The 12,207-nt window shown below is 56.2% G+C and overlaps 1 protein-coding gene across 3 annotated transcripts in view; it reads right to left on the reverse strand.

Moving 5' to 3' along the window:
• LOC133361099 (zinc finger protein ZFP2-like) overlaps nucleotides 1-12,207 on the reverse strand; it is a 65,369-nt gene that overhangs the window by 40,617 nt on the left and 12,545 nt on the right. For all 3 annotated transcript variants that reach the window (XM_061579924.1, XM_061579925.1, XM_061579923.1), the window contains one exon: nucleotides 6,071-6,250. In XM_061579924.1, the coding sequence (XP_061435908.1) occupies nucleotides 6,071-6,250 (180 nt within the window). The remainder of the gene's footprint in view (nucleotides 1-6,070; nucleotides 6,251-12,207) is intronic.

Below are 12,207 nucleotides of genomic sequence, written 5' to 3' on the forward strand. Positions count from 1 at the left end.
AATTCTTGTCACTCAATTGTTTACCAACTTCCCAATGTGCTATCGACTGCAAGCTTGGTATAGGTTTGTCATACTGATGACAAGACGATATTCTATCATTAAAAATGTAAAATATATATTTTTAAACATTTTACACGCTTTCATTTAACTCACTCTGTCTGTGTTGTCGTATCCTCAAATCTTGTAACTCAATTTCAACCGTCTTCCCAATGTCCTATCGACTGCCAACTTGGTATAGGTGTGTCATACTGATGACAATACGATATTCTATCATTAAAATTAAAAAAATATATCTTTTGAAACAATATTTTTTACAGCTCTAATTGTCCACGCTCATCTCACGTTGTCTGTAAATCACCACATGGTCCCTTACGTCACGGCAAGCCTCTGGGAGCCACGCCCAGGGGCGGGGCATGTGAAAGGAGGGGAGGGGCGATGGGGGAAGGGGGCAGAGGGAGGGGCAGCTCGGACAGTACATTCATTAAAGCGTGTTTTTTTTAAAAGCATTTTTAAATATTTATATTTTATAGTCAAGGTCAGGGCCCAATGAGCTGCTATACAACTCTTTTTCAGAAGCAACCCGGCCTCAAATGATAGCTCAACCACAAAGTGGCTTATAGCAGCAAACAAAGACTCTAAACGCGTGGTGATGTTGATTCTAAACGTGGAGGGGAAAGACCGGAGGACCCACACGACCACGGGGAGAGACACGTAGACTCCAAATATACAGCAGCAGGCGTCGTCAGGGCCGGGATAGAACCCACAACCTCCAGTAGACCAGGCGAGGTAGTTAACATCTTAGGACAAACTACTACTAATTAACTAAGGCCCACCGAGCGGCAATATATTGCTTATTCAGAAGCGAACTGGCCACAAACAACAGATCAACAACGCAGTGGCTTGTGTGGAAATTTATAGAAGCAGCCAAATAATCTAAACGCGTAGAGATGCCGATTTCAAATGTGGAGTGGAAATCCACGCGACCACGGGGAGAGACTCACAGACTCCAAATATATAGTCATTAGGGTCATGATTGAACCCAAGATTTCCTGCATACCAGGCGAGGTAGTTAACATCTCCTAGCCACCGTGATGATGATGAGAGAGACACGCAAACTCCAAATATACAGCAGCAGGCATTCGTCAGGGTCGGGATCAAACCCAAAACCTCCTGCATACCAGGCGAGGGTAATCAAAATCTCCTCGCTACCGTGGTGATGATGAGAGAGACGCAAACTCCAAATATACGGCAGACGTCAGGGTCTGGATCGAACCCATGACCTCCTGTACATGAGGCGAGGTAGTTAACATCTCCTAGCCACCGTGATGATGATGATGAGAGACGCAAACTCCAAATATACAGCAGCAGGCGTCAGGGTCGGCATAAACCCCACGACCTCCTGCATACCAAGCGAGGTAGTTAACTTCTCCGAGTCACCGTGGTGAGGTAAAGACGACCAACATTAACTCGCACACCCAGAACTAATAACCCCAGAGCTGGAATTTTGCCAAAATGGAAGAAAAAAAAACACTTTCAGTTGGTGTCTGTGCAGTGATTGGTGACCAGGTTGAGTGAGGGTCGCATTCTCAGCTATGGCTTGGCTCCCGCGGTATCATTACGGTTATGTACGTATGCATGTTCGTTTGTACCGTACGTAGCCAACCACGCTGATCGGAGGTGCGGGGGAAGGATAACAAACTAACACACAAAAAGCAGTTCTTAAAGAATGGCGTTCGACAATCTAGATGATGATTTAAAAGTGCATCACAGCTCCAAGGGAGAGGGGCGTTCCACTGGCCAAAGCAGGTCACAAGACTCATCATCATCGTGCTACAACTGGACGTTTGGCCAACTCCATTAGTTGGAGCACACCAGATAAATAAAAGAACCTGCCATGGGTACGACGCCCCAAACTCCGCGCGGATGGGACACGAGAATCCCCCCAAATCGCTTTAACTGGCTCCCATCCACGTGGCCGAGCCTACGGAGAGCTGCTGGAACTCCACGGACGGCTTTCCGCTGCCAGTAAGTCGGCGCCAGATGCAGCAAATTTGAGATCATTGGCCGAGATGAGCCGGCCACAGCCAATGGGGTTGTCGGCCCAAGCGAGCACTCGGGCGATTGCCGTGCGACTTGACGAACTGACGCACAGGCGGACGGACCACACAGACGGACAGGCGGTGGTGGTGGCGGTAACGTGGGACAGGCAATGGTGGTGACGTGGGGCAGGTGGTGGTGGTGGTAACGTGGGGCAGGTGGTGGTGGTGGTGGTGTGGGGCAGGTGGTGGTGGTGATGGTGACGTGGGGCAGGTGGTGGTGGTGGTGACGTGGGGCAGGTGGTGGTGGTGGTGGTGGTGACGTGGGACAGGTGGTGGTGGTGGTGGTGGTGGTGACGTGGGACAGGTGGTGGTGGTGGTGGTGGTGGTGACGTGGGGCAGGTGGTGGTGGTGGTGACGTGGGGCAGGTGGTGGTGGTGGTGACGTGGGGCAGGTGGTGGTGGTGGTGACGTGGGGCAGGTGGTGGTGGTGGTGGTGACGTGGGGCAGGTGGTGGTGGTGGTGACGTGGGGCAGGTGGTGGTGGTGGTGGTGGTGACGTGGGGCAGGTGGTGGTGGTGGTGGTGACGTGGGGCAGGTGGTGGTGGTGGTGACGTGGGGCAGGTGGTGGTGGTGGTGGTGACGTGGGACAGGTGGTGGTGGTGGTGGTGACGTGGGACAGGTGGTGGTGGTGGTGGTGGTGACGTGGGACAGGTGGTGGTGGTGGTGACGTGGGGCAGGTGGTGGTGGTGGTGGTGGTGACGTGGGACAGGTGGTGGTGGTGGTGGTGACGTGGGGCAGGTGTGGTGGTGGTGGTGGTGACGTGGGACAGGTGGTGGTGGTGACGTGACAGGTGGTGGTGGTGGTGACGTGGGGCAGGTGGTGGTGGTGACTTGGGGCAGGTGGTGGTGGTGGTGGTGGTGGTGACGTGGGGCAGGTGGTGGGGTGGTGGTGACGTGGGCAGGTGGTGGTGGTGACGTGGGGCAGGTGGTGGTGGTGGTGACGTGGGGCAGGTGGTGGTGGTGACGTGGGGCAGGTGGTGGGTGGTGGTGACGTGGGGCAGGTGGTGGTGGTGGTGACGTGGGGCAGGTGGTGGTGGTGACATGGGGCAGGTGGTGGTGGTGGTGGTGGTGACGTGGGGCAGTGGTGGTGGTGGTGACGTGGGGCAGGTGGTGGTGGTGGTGACGTGGGGCAGGTGGTGGTGTGACGTGGGGCAGGTGGTGGTGGTGGTGACGTGGGGCAGGTGGTGGTGGTGACGTGGGGCAGGTGGTGGTGGTGACGTGGGGCAGTGGTGGTGGTGGTGACGTGGGGCAGGTGGTGGTGGTGGGGCAGTGGGGCAGGTGGGGGGGCAGGTGGTGGTGGTGGTGGTGACGTGGGGCAGGTGGTGGTGGTGACGTGGGGCAGGTGGTGTGGTGGTGACGTTGGGGCAGGTGTGGTGGTGGTGACGTGGGGCAGGTGGTGGTGGTGGTGGTGACGTGGGGCAGGTGGTGGTGGGTGGTGACGTGGGCAGGTGGTGGTGTGGTGTTGACGTGGGGCAGGTGGTGTGGTGGTGACGTGGGGCAGGTGGTGTGGTGTGACGTGGGGCAGGTGGTGGTTGGTGACGTGGGGCAGTGGTGGTGGTGACGTGGGGCAGGTGGTGGTGGTGACGTGGGGCAGGTGGTGGTGGTGGTAACGTGGGCAGGGTGGTGGTGGTAACGTGGGGCAGGTGTGGTGGTGACGTGGGGCAGGTGGTGGTGGTGGTGACGTGGGGCAGTGTGTGGTGACGTGGGGCAGGTGGTGGTGGTGACGTGGGCAGGTGGTTGGTGGTGTGACGTGGGGCAGGTGGTGGTTGGTGACGTGGGGCAGGTGGTGGTGGTGACGTGGGGCAGGTGGTGGTGGTGGTGGTGACGTGGGGCAGGTGGTGGTGGTGACGTGGGGCAGGTGGTGGTGGTGGTGGTGACGTGGGGCAGGTGGTGGTGGTGGTGACGTGGGGCAGGTGGTGGTGGTGTGGGTGACGTGGGGCAGGTGGGGTGGTGGTGGTGACGTGGGGCAGGTGGTGGTGGTGGTGGGACGTGGGACAGGTGGTGGTGGTGGTGGTGACGTGGGACAGGTGGTGGTGGTGGTGACGTGGGGCAGGTGGTGGTGGTGGTGGTGACGTGGGACAGGTGGTGGTGGTGGTGGTGACGTGGGGCAGGTGGTGGTGGTGGTGGTGACGTGGGACAGGTGGTGGTGGTGGTGGTGACGTGGGACAGGTGGTGGTGGTGGTGACGTGGGGCAGGTGGTGGTGGTGACTTGGGGCAGGTGGTGGTGGTGGTGGTGGTGGTGGTGACGTGGGGCAGGTGGTGGTGACGTGGGGCAGGTGGTGGTGGTGACGTGGGGCAGGTGGTGGTGGTGGTGACGTGGGGCAGGTGGTGGTGGTGACGTGGGGCAGGTGGTGGTGGTGGTGGTGACGTGGGGCAGGTGGTGGTGGTGGTGACGTGGGGCAGGTGGTGGTGGTGACATGGGGCAGGTGGTGGTGGTGGTGGTGACGTGGGGCAGGTGGTGGTGGTGGTGACGTGGGGCAGGTGGTGGTGGTGACGTGGGGCAGGTGGTGGTGGTGACGTGGGGCAGGTGGTGGTGGTGGTGACGTGGGGCAGGTGGTGGTGGTGACGTGGGGCAGGTGGTGGTGGTGGTGGTGACGTGGGGCAGGTGGTGGTGGTGGTGACGTGGGGCAGGTGGTGGTGGTGGTGGTGACGTGGGGCAGGTGGGGCAGGTGGTGGTGGTGGTGGTGACGTGGGGCAGGTGGTGGTGGTGACGTGGGGCAGGTGGTGGTGGTGGTGGTGTGGTGGTGACGTGGGGCAGGTGGTGGTGGTGGTGGTGACGTGGGGCAGGTGGTGGTGGTGGTGACGTGGGGCAGGTGGTGGTGGTGGTGACGTGGGGCAGGTGGTGGTGGTGACGTGGGGCAGGTGGTGGTGGTGGTGACGTGGGGCAGGTGGTGGTGGTGACGTGGGGCAGGTGGTGGTGGTGACGTGGGGCAGGTGGTGGTGGTGGTAACGTGGGGCAGGTGGTGGTGGTGGTAACGTGGGGCAGGTGGTGGTGGTGACGTGGGGCAGGTGGTGGTGGTGACGTGGGGCAGGTGGTGGTGGTGGTGACGTGGGGCAGGTGGTGGTGGTGACGTGGGGCAGGTGGTGGTAGTGACGTGGGGCAGGTGGTGGTGGTGACGTGGGGCAGGTGGTGGTGGTGACGTGGGGCAGGTGGTGGTGGTGGTGGTGACGTGGGGCAGGTGGTGGTGGTGGTGACGTGGGGCAGGTGGTGGTGGTGGTGGTGACGTGGGGCAGGTGGTGGGTGACGTGGGGCAGGTGGTGGTGGTGACGTGGGGCAGGTGGTGGTGTGACGTGGGGCAGGTGGTGGTGGTGGTGACGTGGGGCAGGTGGTGGTTGGTGACGTGGGGCAGGTGGTGGTGGTGGTGAAGTGGGGCAGGTGGTGGTGGTGGTGGTGGTGACGTGGGGCAGGTGGTGGTGGTGACGTGGGGCAGGTGGTGGTGGTGGTGACGTGGGACAGGTGGTGGTGGTGACGTGTTGCAGATGTTCACGGTTCAAGCCCCACAGCTGCCCTGGTTAACACTGCTGCGAGTATTTACTAAGCTCAACATACACACATCCTACACTATACACTACTACACACTGCACTACACCATACCACACTACACACTACATTACAATCCACTACACTATACACTACACCACTTACTAAATTGAAAACTCATTCTTTATAACTGTCTGTTGTGTTTCGTTTGTTGTCCCCCGCACCACCAATGAGCACGGTTGGCTACGCAAGGTGCAATAGAAGCTCAACGCACAAACATACTACACGACACTCTACTAGACAATACACTACAATATACACTACACAATACATGACATTATACACTAAACTACACTCCACCAAATTGAAAACTAATTTGTTTAGAACTGCAGACGCAGACTGAAGGCGGTGGCCGTGTGGGCGGCCGTGTGGGCGGTCGTGTGGGCGGCTCCCAGCGGCAGCGCACATCACTGTGACGCCGACGACGACGTACCGGGGTCCTTGGCCTTGTCCATGCCGACGCTGAGCGGCGGAGGCGGCGGCTGCATGCCGTGGACGCCCGCCGACATGGGGCTCTCCTTGCCCATCTGGGCCACGCAGGGGGCGCCCGGCCCGGGCCCGGGGCCCTTGGGCATGCTGGGCATGGGGTCGGCCTGGGGGCTCTCCAGCCCATCTGCGGTGGGGGTCAGCGGAGGGGGAGGGGTGGTGGTGGTGGTGCAGCGAGGTGGGAGGCACACGAAGATGGGTTGAAGGAGTGGCCCGGGGGGAATGTGGAGGTGGCACAGATGCGAGCGGAGTGGGTACGGAGATGGGGCGGTTGTACGAAGAGGGCGTGGCACGGGGAAACGTGGAGGTGGGAGCATGGAAAAGCGGTGGTGGTGGCGCAGGCGGGTGGTTGGCACAGGCAGGAGGAGGTCGCGATGGGGGCACAGGGCAAGCGGCGTGGACATCAAACGGTGGGCGGTGGCATCACGAGAAGGGGTGTGCGGGGAAGGGCAGGCGGTGGCCACAAAGGAGGATGGGCGACACACACGTGGGTCGGGTGGCACAGAGGTGGGCGGGTGGTGGTCGTGGTGGTGGCACGAGTAGGAATGGGGTGGCACGGGGAGATGAGATGTTGGCGTGGGGAGGTATTGAGACACGGGAGGTTGGGGACGGCACAAACACAGGGTGGCACACGGGCGGATGGGTGATGGTGGTATGGTACGAGTAGGAATGGGGTGGCATAGGGGAGGGGATGGGGGTGGGGGAGAGATACGAGAGGTTAAGAAAACATTTCAATTACACGGGGGGGGGGAGGGGGGGGGGGACCTAACTGGTTGTCCAGCGTGGTGGTAAAGTACGATTCAATAACTCCCCACCCCCCTAGACTCGCATGACAGGACAAGGCCCTCATCCAGCAGTGGACTAACCAAGGACGCCAAACACAAAAGGAGGCACAGGGGAGGTTTGTTATGAGAATATTTATTTAGAATCCGAATATTTATATCCTGCAGGAATCTGAAGAGCTATTAACCTCTTCCCCCCCCCCCCCCCGCCCCCACAGATCCCCAGTGCAACGTATAATCTCCTGAAGCCTCGCAGAGTCTCAAAGGCTGCCCCCCTATCGGGGGTTCTTGCCGCGGCAGAAGAACTCCGGCTGGCGAGGTCTGTTTCTCACCAAAGGCGGGAAAAAATAACGGCCACCAAGTGGCGTCTGTTTTCTGACATCGGTCGGATTTCGCTGGAAACATTTGGCTGGCAAAGATCAAATCTGTACGTTTTGAGTTGGCTAAAGACTCGCCCCTCTGTGAAGCACAAGAATATGGGTAAAGCGTAAGGATTGACACGTGCGCTTATACATCCCTCAAGCCCCTCTCGCGAAGGTTCCTTGAGCTTCCGCATTGCCTCCAGCCAATCACCTTCCCACTTCTAACGAATGCCAACAGTCCACCCTGTCAATCATCCTCCATTTCCCCGCTTTTTCCATTTTGTATTTCTCCTCCAATCCCTTCAATTCCCTGCAAACCACTAAATCCCCTTTCAGGCCTGTTAAGTAACCAATCGGAGGGCTTGTTTTCACTTCCCGATTATCCGTGTCATGCGGTAACCACCAGGTGAGTTGAGCATCGTTGGTAGCGGGACAATTTCTACGATCTCTCAATCAGCTCACGCCTTCAGTAAACCACCCGACTCCTGTGGGTCGGGATCGACCCCACGACCTCGCCAAAACCCCGACCCCCACCCCCCTCCCGCCACCCCCACTATCCAACCAGCCGTGTAAATGAGTTCACCACACGGTTGGTCCACGTTTTTGTCCAAAACTTCGTGGGAAGAAATACCCGCTCGGTAGTGTGGCTAGGAGATGTTGACTACCTCGCCTGGTATACAGGAGGTTGCGAGTTCAATCCCGACCCCGACGCCTGCTGCTGTATATTTGGAGTTTGCGTGTCTCTCTCTCTCATCATTATCATCACGGTGGCTAGGAGATGTTGACTACCTCGCCTGGTATACAGGAGGTTGCGAGTTCGATCCCGACCCTGACGCCTGCTGCTGTATATTTGGAGTTTGCGTCTCTCTCTCTCACCGTGGTCGCGTGGATTTTTCTCCCGGTCCTCCGTTTTTTCTCTCTCCATAATTACAATCAACATCACACGTTTAGAGCAGTGGTTCTTAACCTGGACTGCGAGATGCCTTTCCTGAGAACCAAAGCGGTGCAAGGCTGGAGAAACGGTTAAGAACCACCGGTTTAGAACTTTTTGCCGCAATAAATGTCCACGTGAGAAGCCAACTTCGTTGACCTATCATTTGTGCTGGCCTGGGCAGGGCTTCTGCACAAGAGCTGTACATCTCAGTGGGCCTTGCCTCGTTAAATAGAAAATAGTTTAAACAGTTTGAGTTTCGAGCGGAGAGCCTTCGGCCGCCAGTGGAGCGGTCGAGCACTCTGCGCCCGTGCCCCCTTCGAGCCGCCGCTGCTTTATTGTTCGCATTCATCGCGCCGTTTGCAAAGTGGAGGGGGGGGGGGGGGTAGTGGAGGTGTCATGACTTTCTCAAAAGTGGAGAACAAACATCTGGAACTGGGGGAAGGAAAGAATGAAGCGAGGGGCGCCGATGGGCCGCAACCGACGACGGCGTTGACGGTCGGGCGCGTAACGCTGTCGCGGCGCTTTGCCGAAAATTCATCTCTCTCTCTCGCAGTGGTGGCCGTGCGATGCGCAAAGCACGGAGCCGCACGCACATCGAGGTGTTCACGGCCAAACTGGCGAGCGTGTTCACACATTCGCGGCAGGAGAACCGGAGCACTCGAAGGCAGACTGTGTACTGACTCTCTGCACCTACCATACACACACTCCAAAGAAGACAAAGATCCCCCGTATAGCCTTAACAGACTGTAGGAGCAAGTGCTGTTAGCGAGCACCTATGAAGGCCGGCACGACAAACGAGGGGGTGGGTGGCCAGCACCACGCCCGGCCGCCTTTGTCTCCCCAGTGGCGATGTTTACACACCGCACCAGGTACTCAATTTGAGGCTGAGTCTACCTCACGGAGGCCCGGGACCGCTTCAGATAATCGTCACTGGTGTTGGCCGTGAGTGGGAATCGAACTCGGGTGATCGGTTTCGTAGCGCAACGTGCTAACCGCTACACCACCGCTCCCCACACACTCACACACCTACACACACACTCACACACACACACACCTACACAACCACCACGACTACTGCTGCTGCTGCTACTATTAATCACGATATACCCCGCTGCTCAATCAAGTCACTTCATTCCCTTCACACTTGTATCTCTTTCGCCCCACACAAGCACGAATAGTACCGACTGTGAATACGTCTTGACTACATTATATTGGTCTCACCATTATTTTTAAATATACAGTAAACCCTGGTTAATGCGACACACATGGGGCTCTGGCCTGGCCGAATTATCCAATATTCCGAATTATCTACAACGGTGACTCCCCAGCGCCTCCTGCCCCACTAAAAAAAACAAATCCAAACTTGTTTTCCAAACTCTTCACACACCGTAGGCATTGACAAACACCGTGCAAAAATTCTATCCAAAATTTTGGATTTGTCTCGCACACACCGATTACTTCTTGATGTCGGTGTAGACGGAATTTCTGAGACTGTTGGCTTGCACAGAGTGCACAAACAAGGTAGTAAAGTCCAAATCGACGGATATAGGCCGAAAGCGCGGCCATGCCAAAGAATCCCCAATTACGAATCATCAAATCCCAAAATAACGTGGTTTTACTGGATAAAGTGTTCTTCTTTGTGACTTTCTTACGGATGGTTATTGACGGAAGTAGTAATCTATTACTTTGGTCAAGATTGTTTTGTGAAGCTGCTGCGCTGTTCAAGAGGAGGAGTGGAAGCTGGCCGGCATCGCCCCCACTCGGTTCAGTGAGAATTCGCAACGAATGGCGTCAACAACCAACATCACCACAACCATCACCACCACAACCATCACCACCACCACCATCACCACAACCATCACCACCACCACCATCACCACAACCATCACCACCACCACCATCACCACAACCATCATCACCACAACCAACATCGACCATTGATCTCTACCGGTCGCCAGAGCAACAACAACAACGCACACACACACACACCACCACCATCACCACTACCCATCACCACCAACATCAATCATCAATCTCTACCGATCTCCAGTGCAACAACGATGCACACACACACGCACTACCAAATCCACCACCACCATCCATCATTGATCTCTACCGGTCTCCAGAGCAGCAGCAACAACAACGCACACACACACACACTACCACCATCACCACAACCAACATCCATCATCGATCTCTACCGTCCTCCAGAGCAACAACAACGCTAATCCACGCCAACGTCCCTCTTCAGAGTCAAACAACGTGCCAGACTGGTCCTGGGACAAGGATCCTCCAAATGAACATTGACGGAATCTTGCGGCCGGAGTAGACACGCGCTTGACTACCCGACTGTGACAATTGTAGTCGTTGCTCCGCATCTACTGCATCAGCAGCCGTACAGAAGAGACTCATAGGTAGCCATAGAGATCCAGACTGAGACGCACAGAGACTCAGAGACCCATAGAGACTCACAGAGACCCATAGAGACTCACAGAGACCCATAGAGACTCAGAGAATCCGAGACTCAGACCCAGAGACTCACAGAGACTCAGAGACCCATAGAGACTCACAGAGACCCATAGAGATGCGCAGACACCCACAGAGATACAGAGACCCATAGAGACTCACAGAGAATCAGAGACTCAAAGACCCATAGAGACTCACAGAGAATCAGAGACTCAGAGACCCATAGAGACTCAGAGACTCAGAGACCCATAGAGACTCACAGAGAATCAGAGACTCAGAGACCCATAGAGACTCACAGAGAATCAGAGACTCAGAGACCCATAGAGACTCACAGAGAATCAGAGACTCAGAGACCCATAGAGACTCACAGAGAATCAAAGACTCAGAGACCCATAGAGACTCACAGAGAATCAGAGACTCAGAGACCCATAGAGACTCACAGAGAATCAGAGACTCAAAGACCCATAGAGACTCACAGAGAATCAGAGACCCAGAGACTCACAGAGAATCAGAGACTCAGAGACCCAGAGACTCACAGAGAATCAGAGACTCAGAGACCCAGAGACTCACAGAGAATCAGAGACTCAGAGACCCAGAGACTCACAAAGAATCAGAGACTCAGAGACCCAGAGACTCACAGAGAAGTTGTTTGAGAGGAGAGCCTTGCGAGTGAGCGTCATCGCTGTACCGTGTTACACTTCGCTGTATCCTGTGCATCTAAATAAATAAAGACTTCAATCTGTGTCTCAAACCCCTCTAGGGTACTTCCAGACAAGGTTGAAAGCTGAAATTTGGTACCCAGGGAGCTTTTAGGACACAAACAACAGGGCGAGAAATCTGAGATTTTTCATTTTAAAGGCCCCCAAATATCGATGTTTGAGTGCCCCATAAACACGATTGTGCCTGGTGTCATTCAGAAACCGTTCAAAATATAAGAGTGCGTTTTTTTTCGTTTGCTAGAGCATTAGACGGCACATAAACTAAAGGGGGAACTGGTTGGGTTCTATCTTTTATTGTTGGAGATATTTCAGATTCAAACGGTTTTGAACGGAAAAAATCTGCATTTTATGACCCCTAAATATGAAATCGAAAACGCGAAAAAAAGTTAGCAGAGCTTCCCCTTCTAGAGACTATGAAGTTAAATTAATTTTTAGTATTTCTAATCAAAAAAAAGAACGAAATCTTTAAATCGAGCGCCTTCCAATGGATGTACGTCTTTAAATGGAGGAAGTTGAATCAAAGTCGTCGACAATCTTTGCAGGGATTTTTGGAATAGTCGTCACTTGTCTGATCGCTGGGTTGGGAGGGTGGGGAGGGGCTGGGTGGGGAGGGTGGGGTTGGGCTGGGTGGAGAGGGGAGGGTGGGGAGGGGCTGGGTGGGGAGGGGCTGGGTTGGGGAGGGTGGGGTTGGGCTGGGTGGAGAGGGGCTGGGTGGGGAGGGGCTGGGTGGGGAGGGCTGGGTGGGGAGGGGCTGGGTGGGGAGGGGCTGGGTTGGGGAGGGGCTGGGTGGGGAGGGCTGGGCTGGGTGGGGAGGGCTGGGC

This window comes from Lethenteron reissneri, chromosome 71, assembly GCF_015708825.2.
Source record: "Lethenteron reissneri isolate LAM-NWPU_2019-01 chromosome 71, ASM1570882v1, whole genome shotgun sequence".
Taxonomy (NCBI): domain Eukaryota; kingdom Metazoa; phylum Chordata; class Hyperoartia; order Petromyzontiformes; family Petromyzontidae; genus Lethenteron; species Lethenteron reissneri.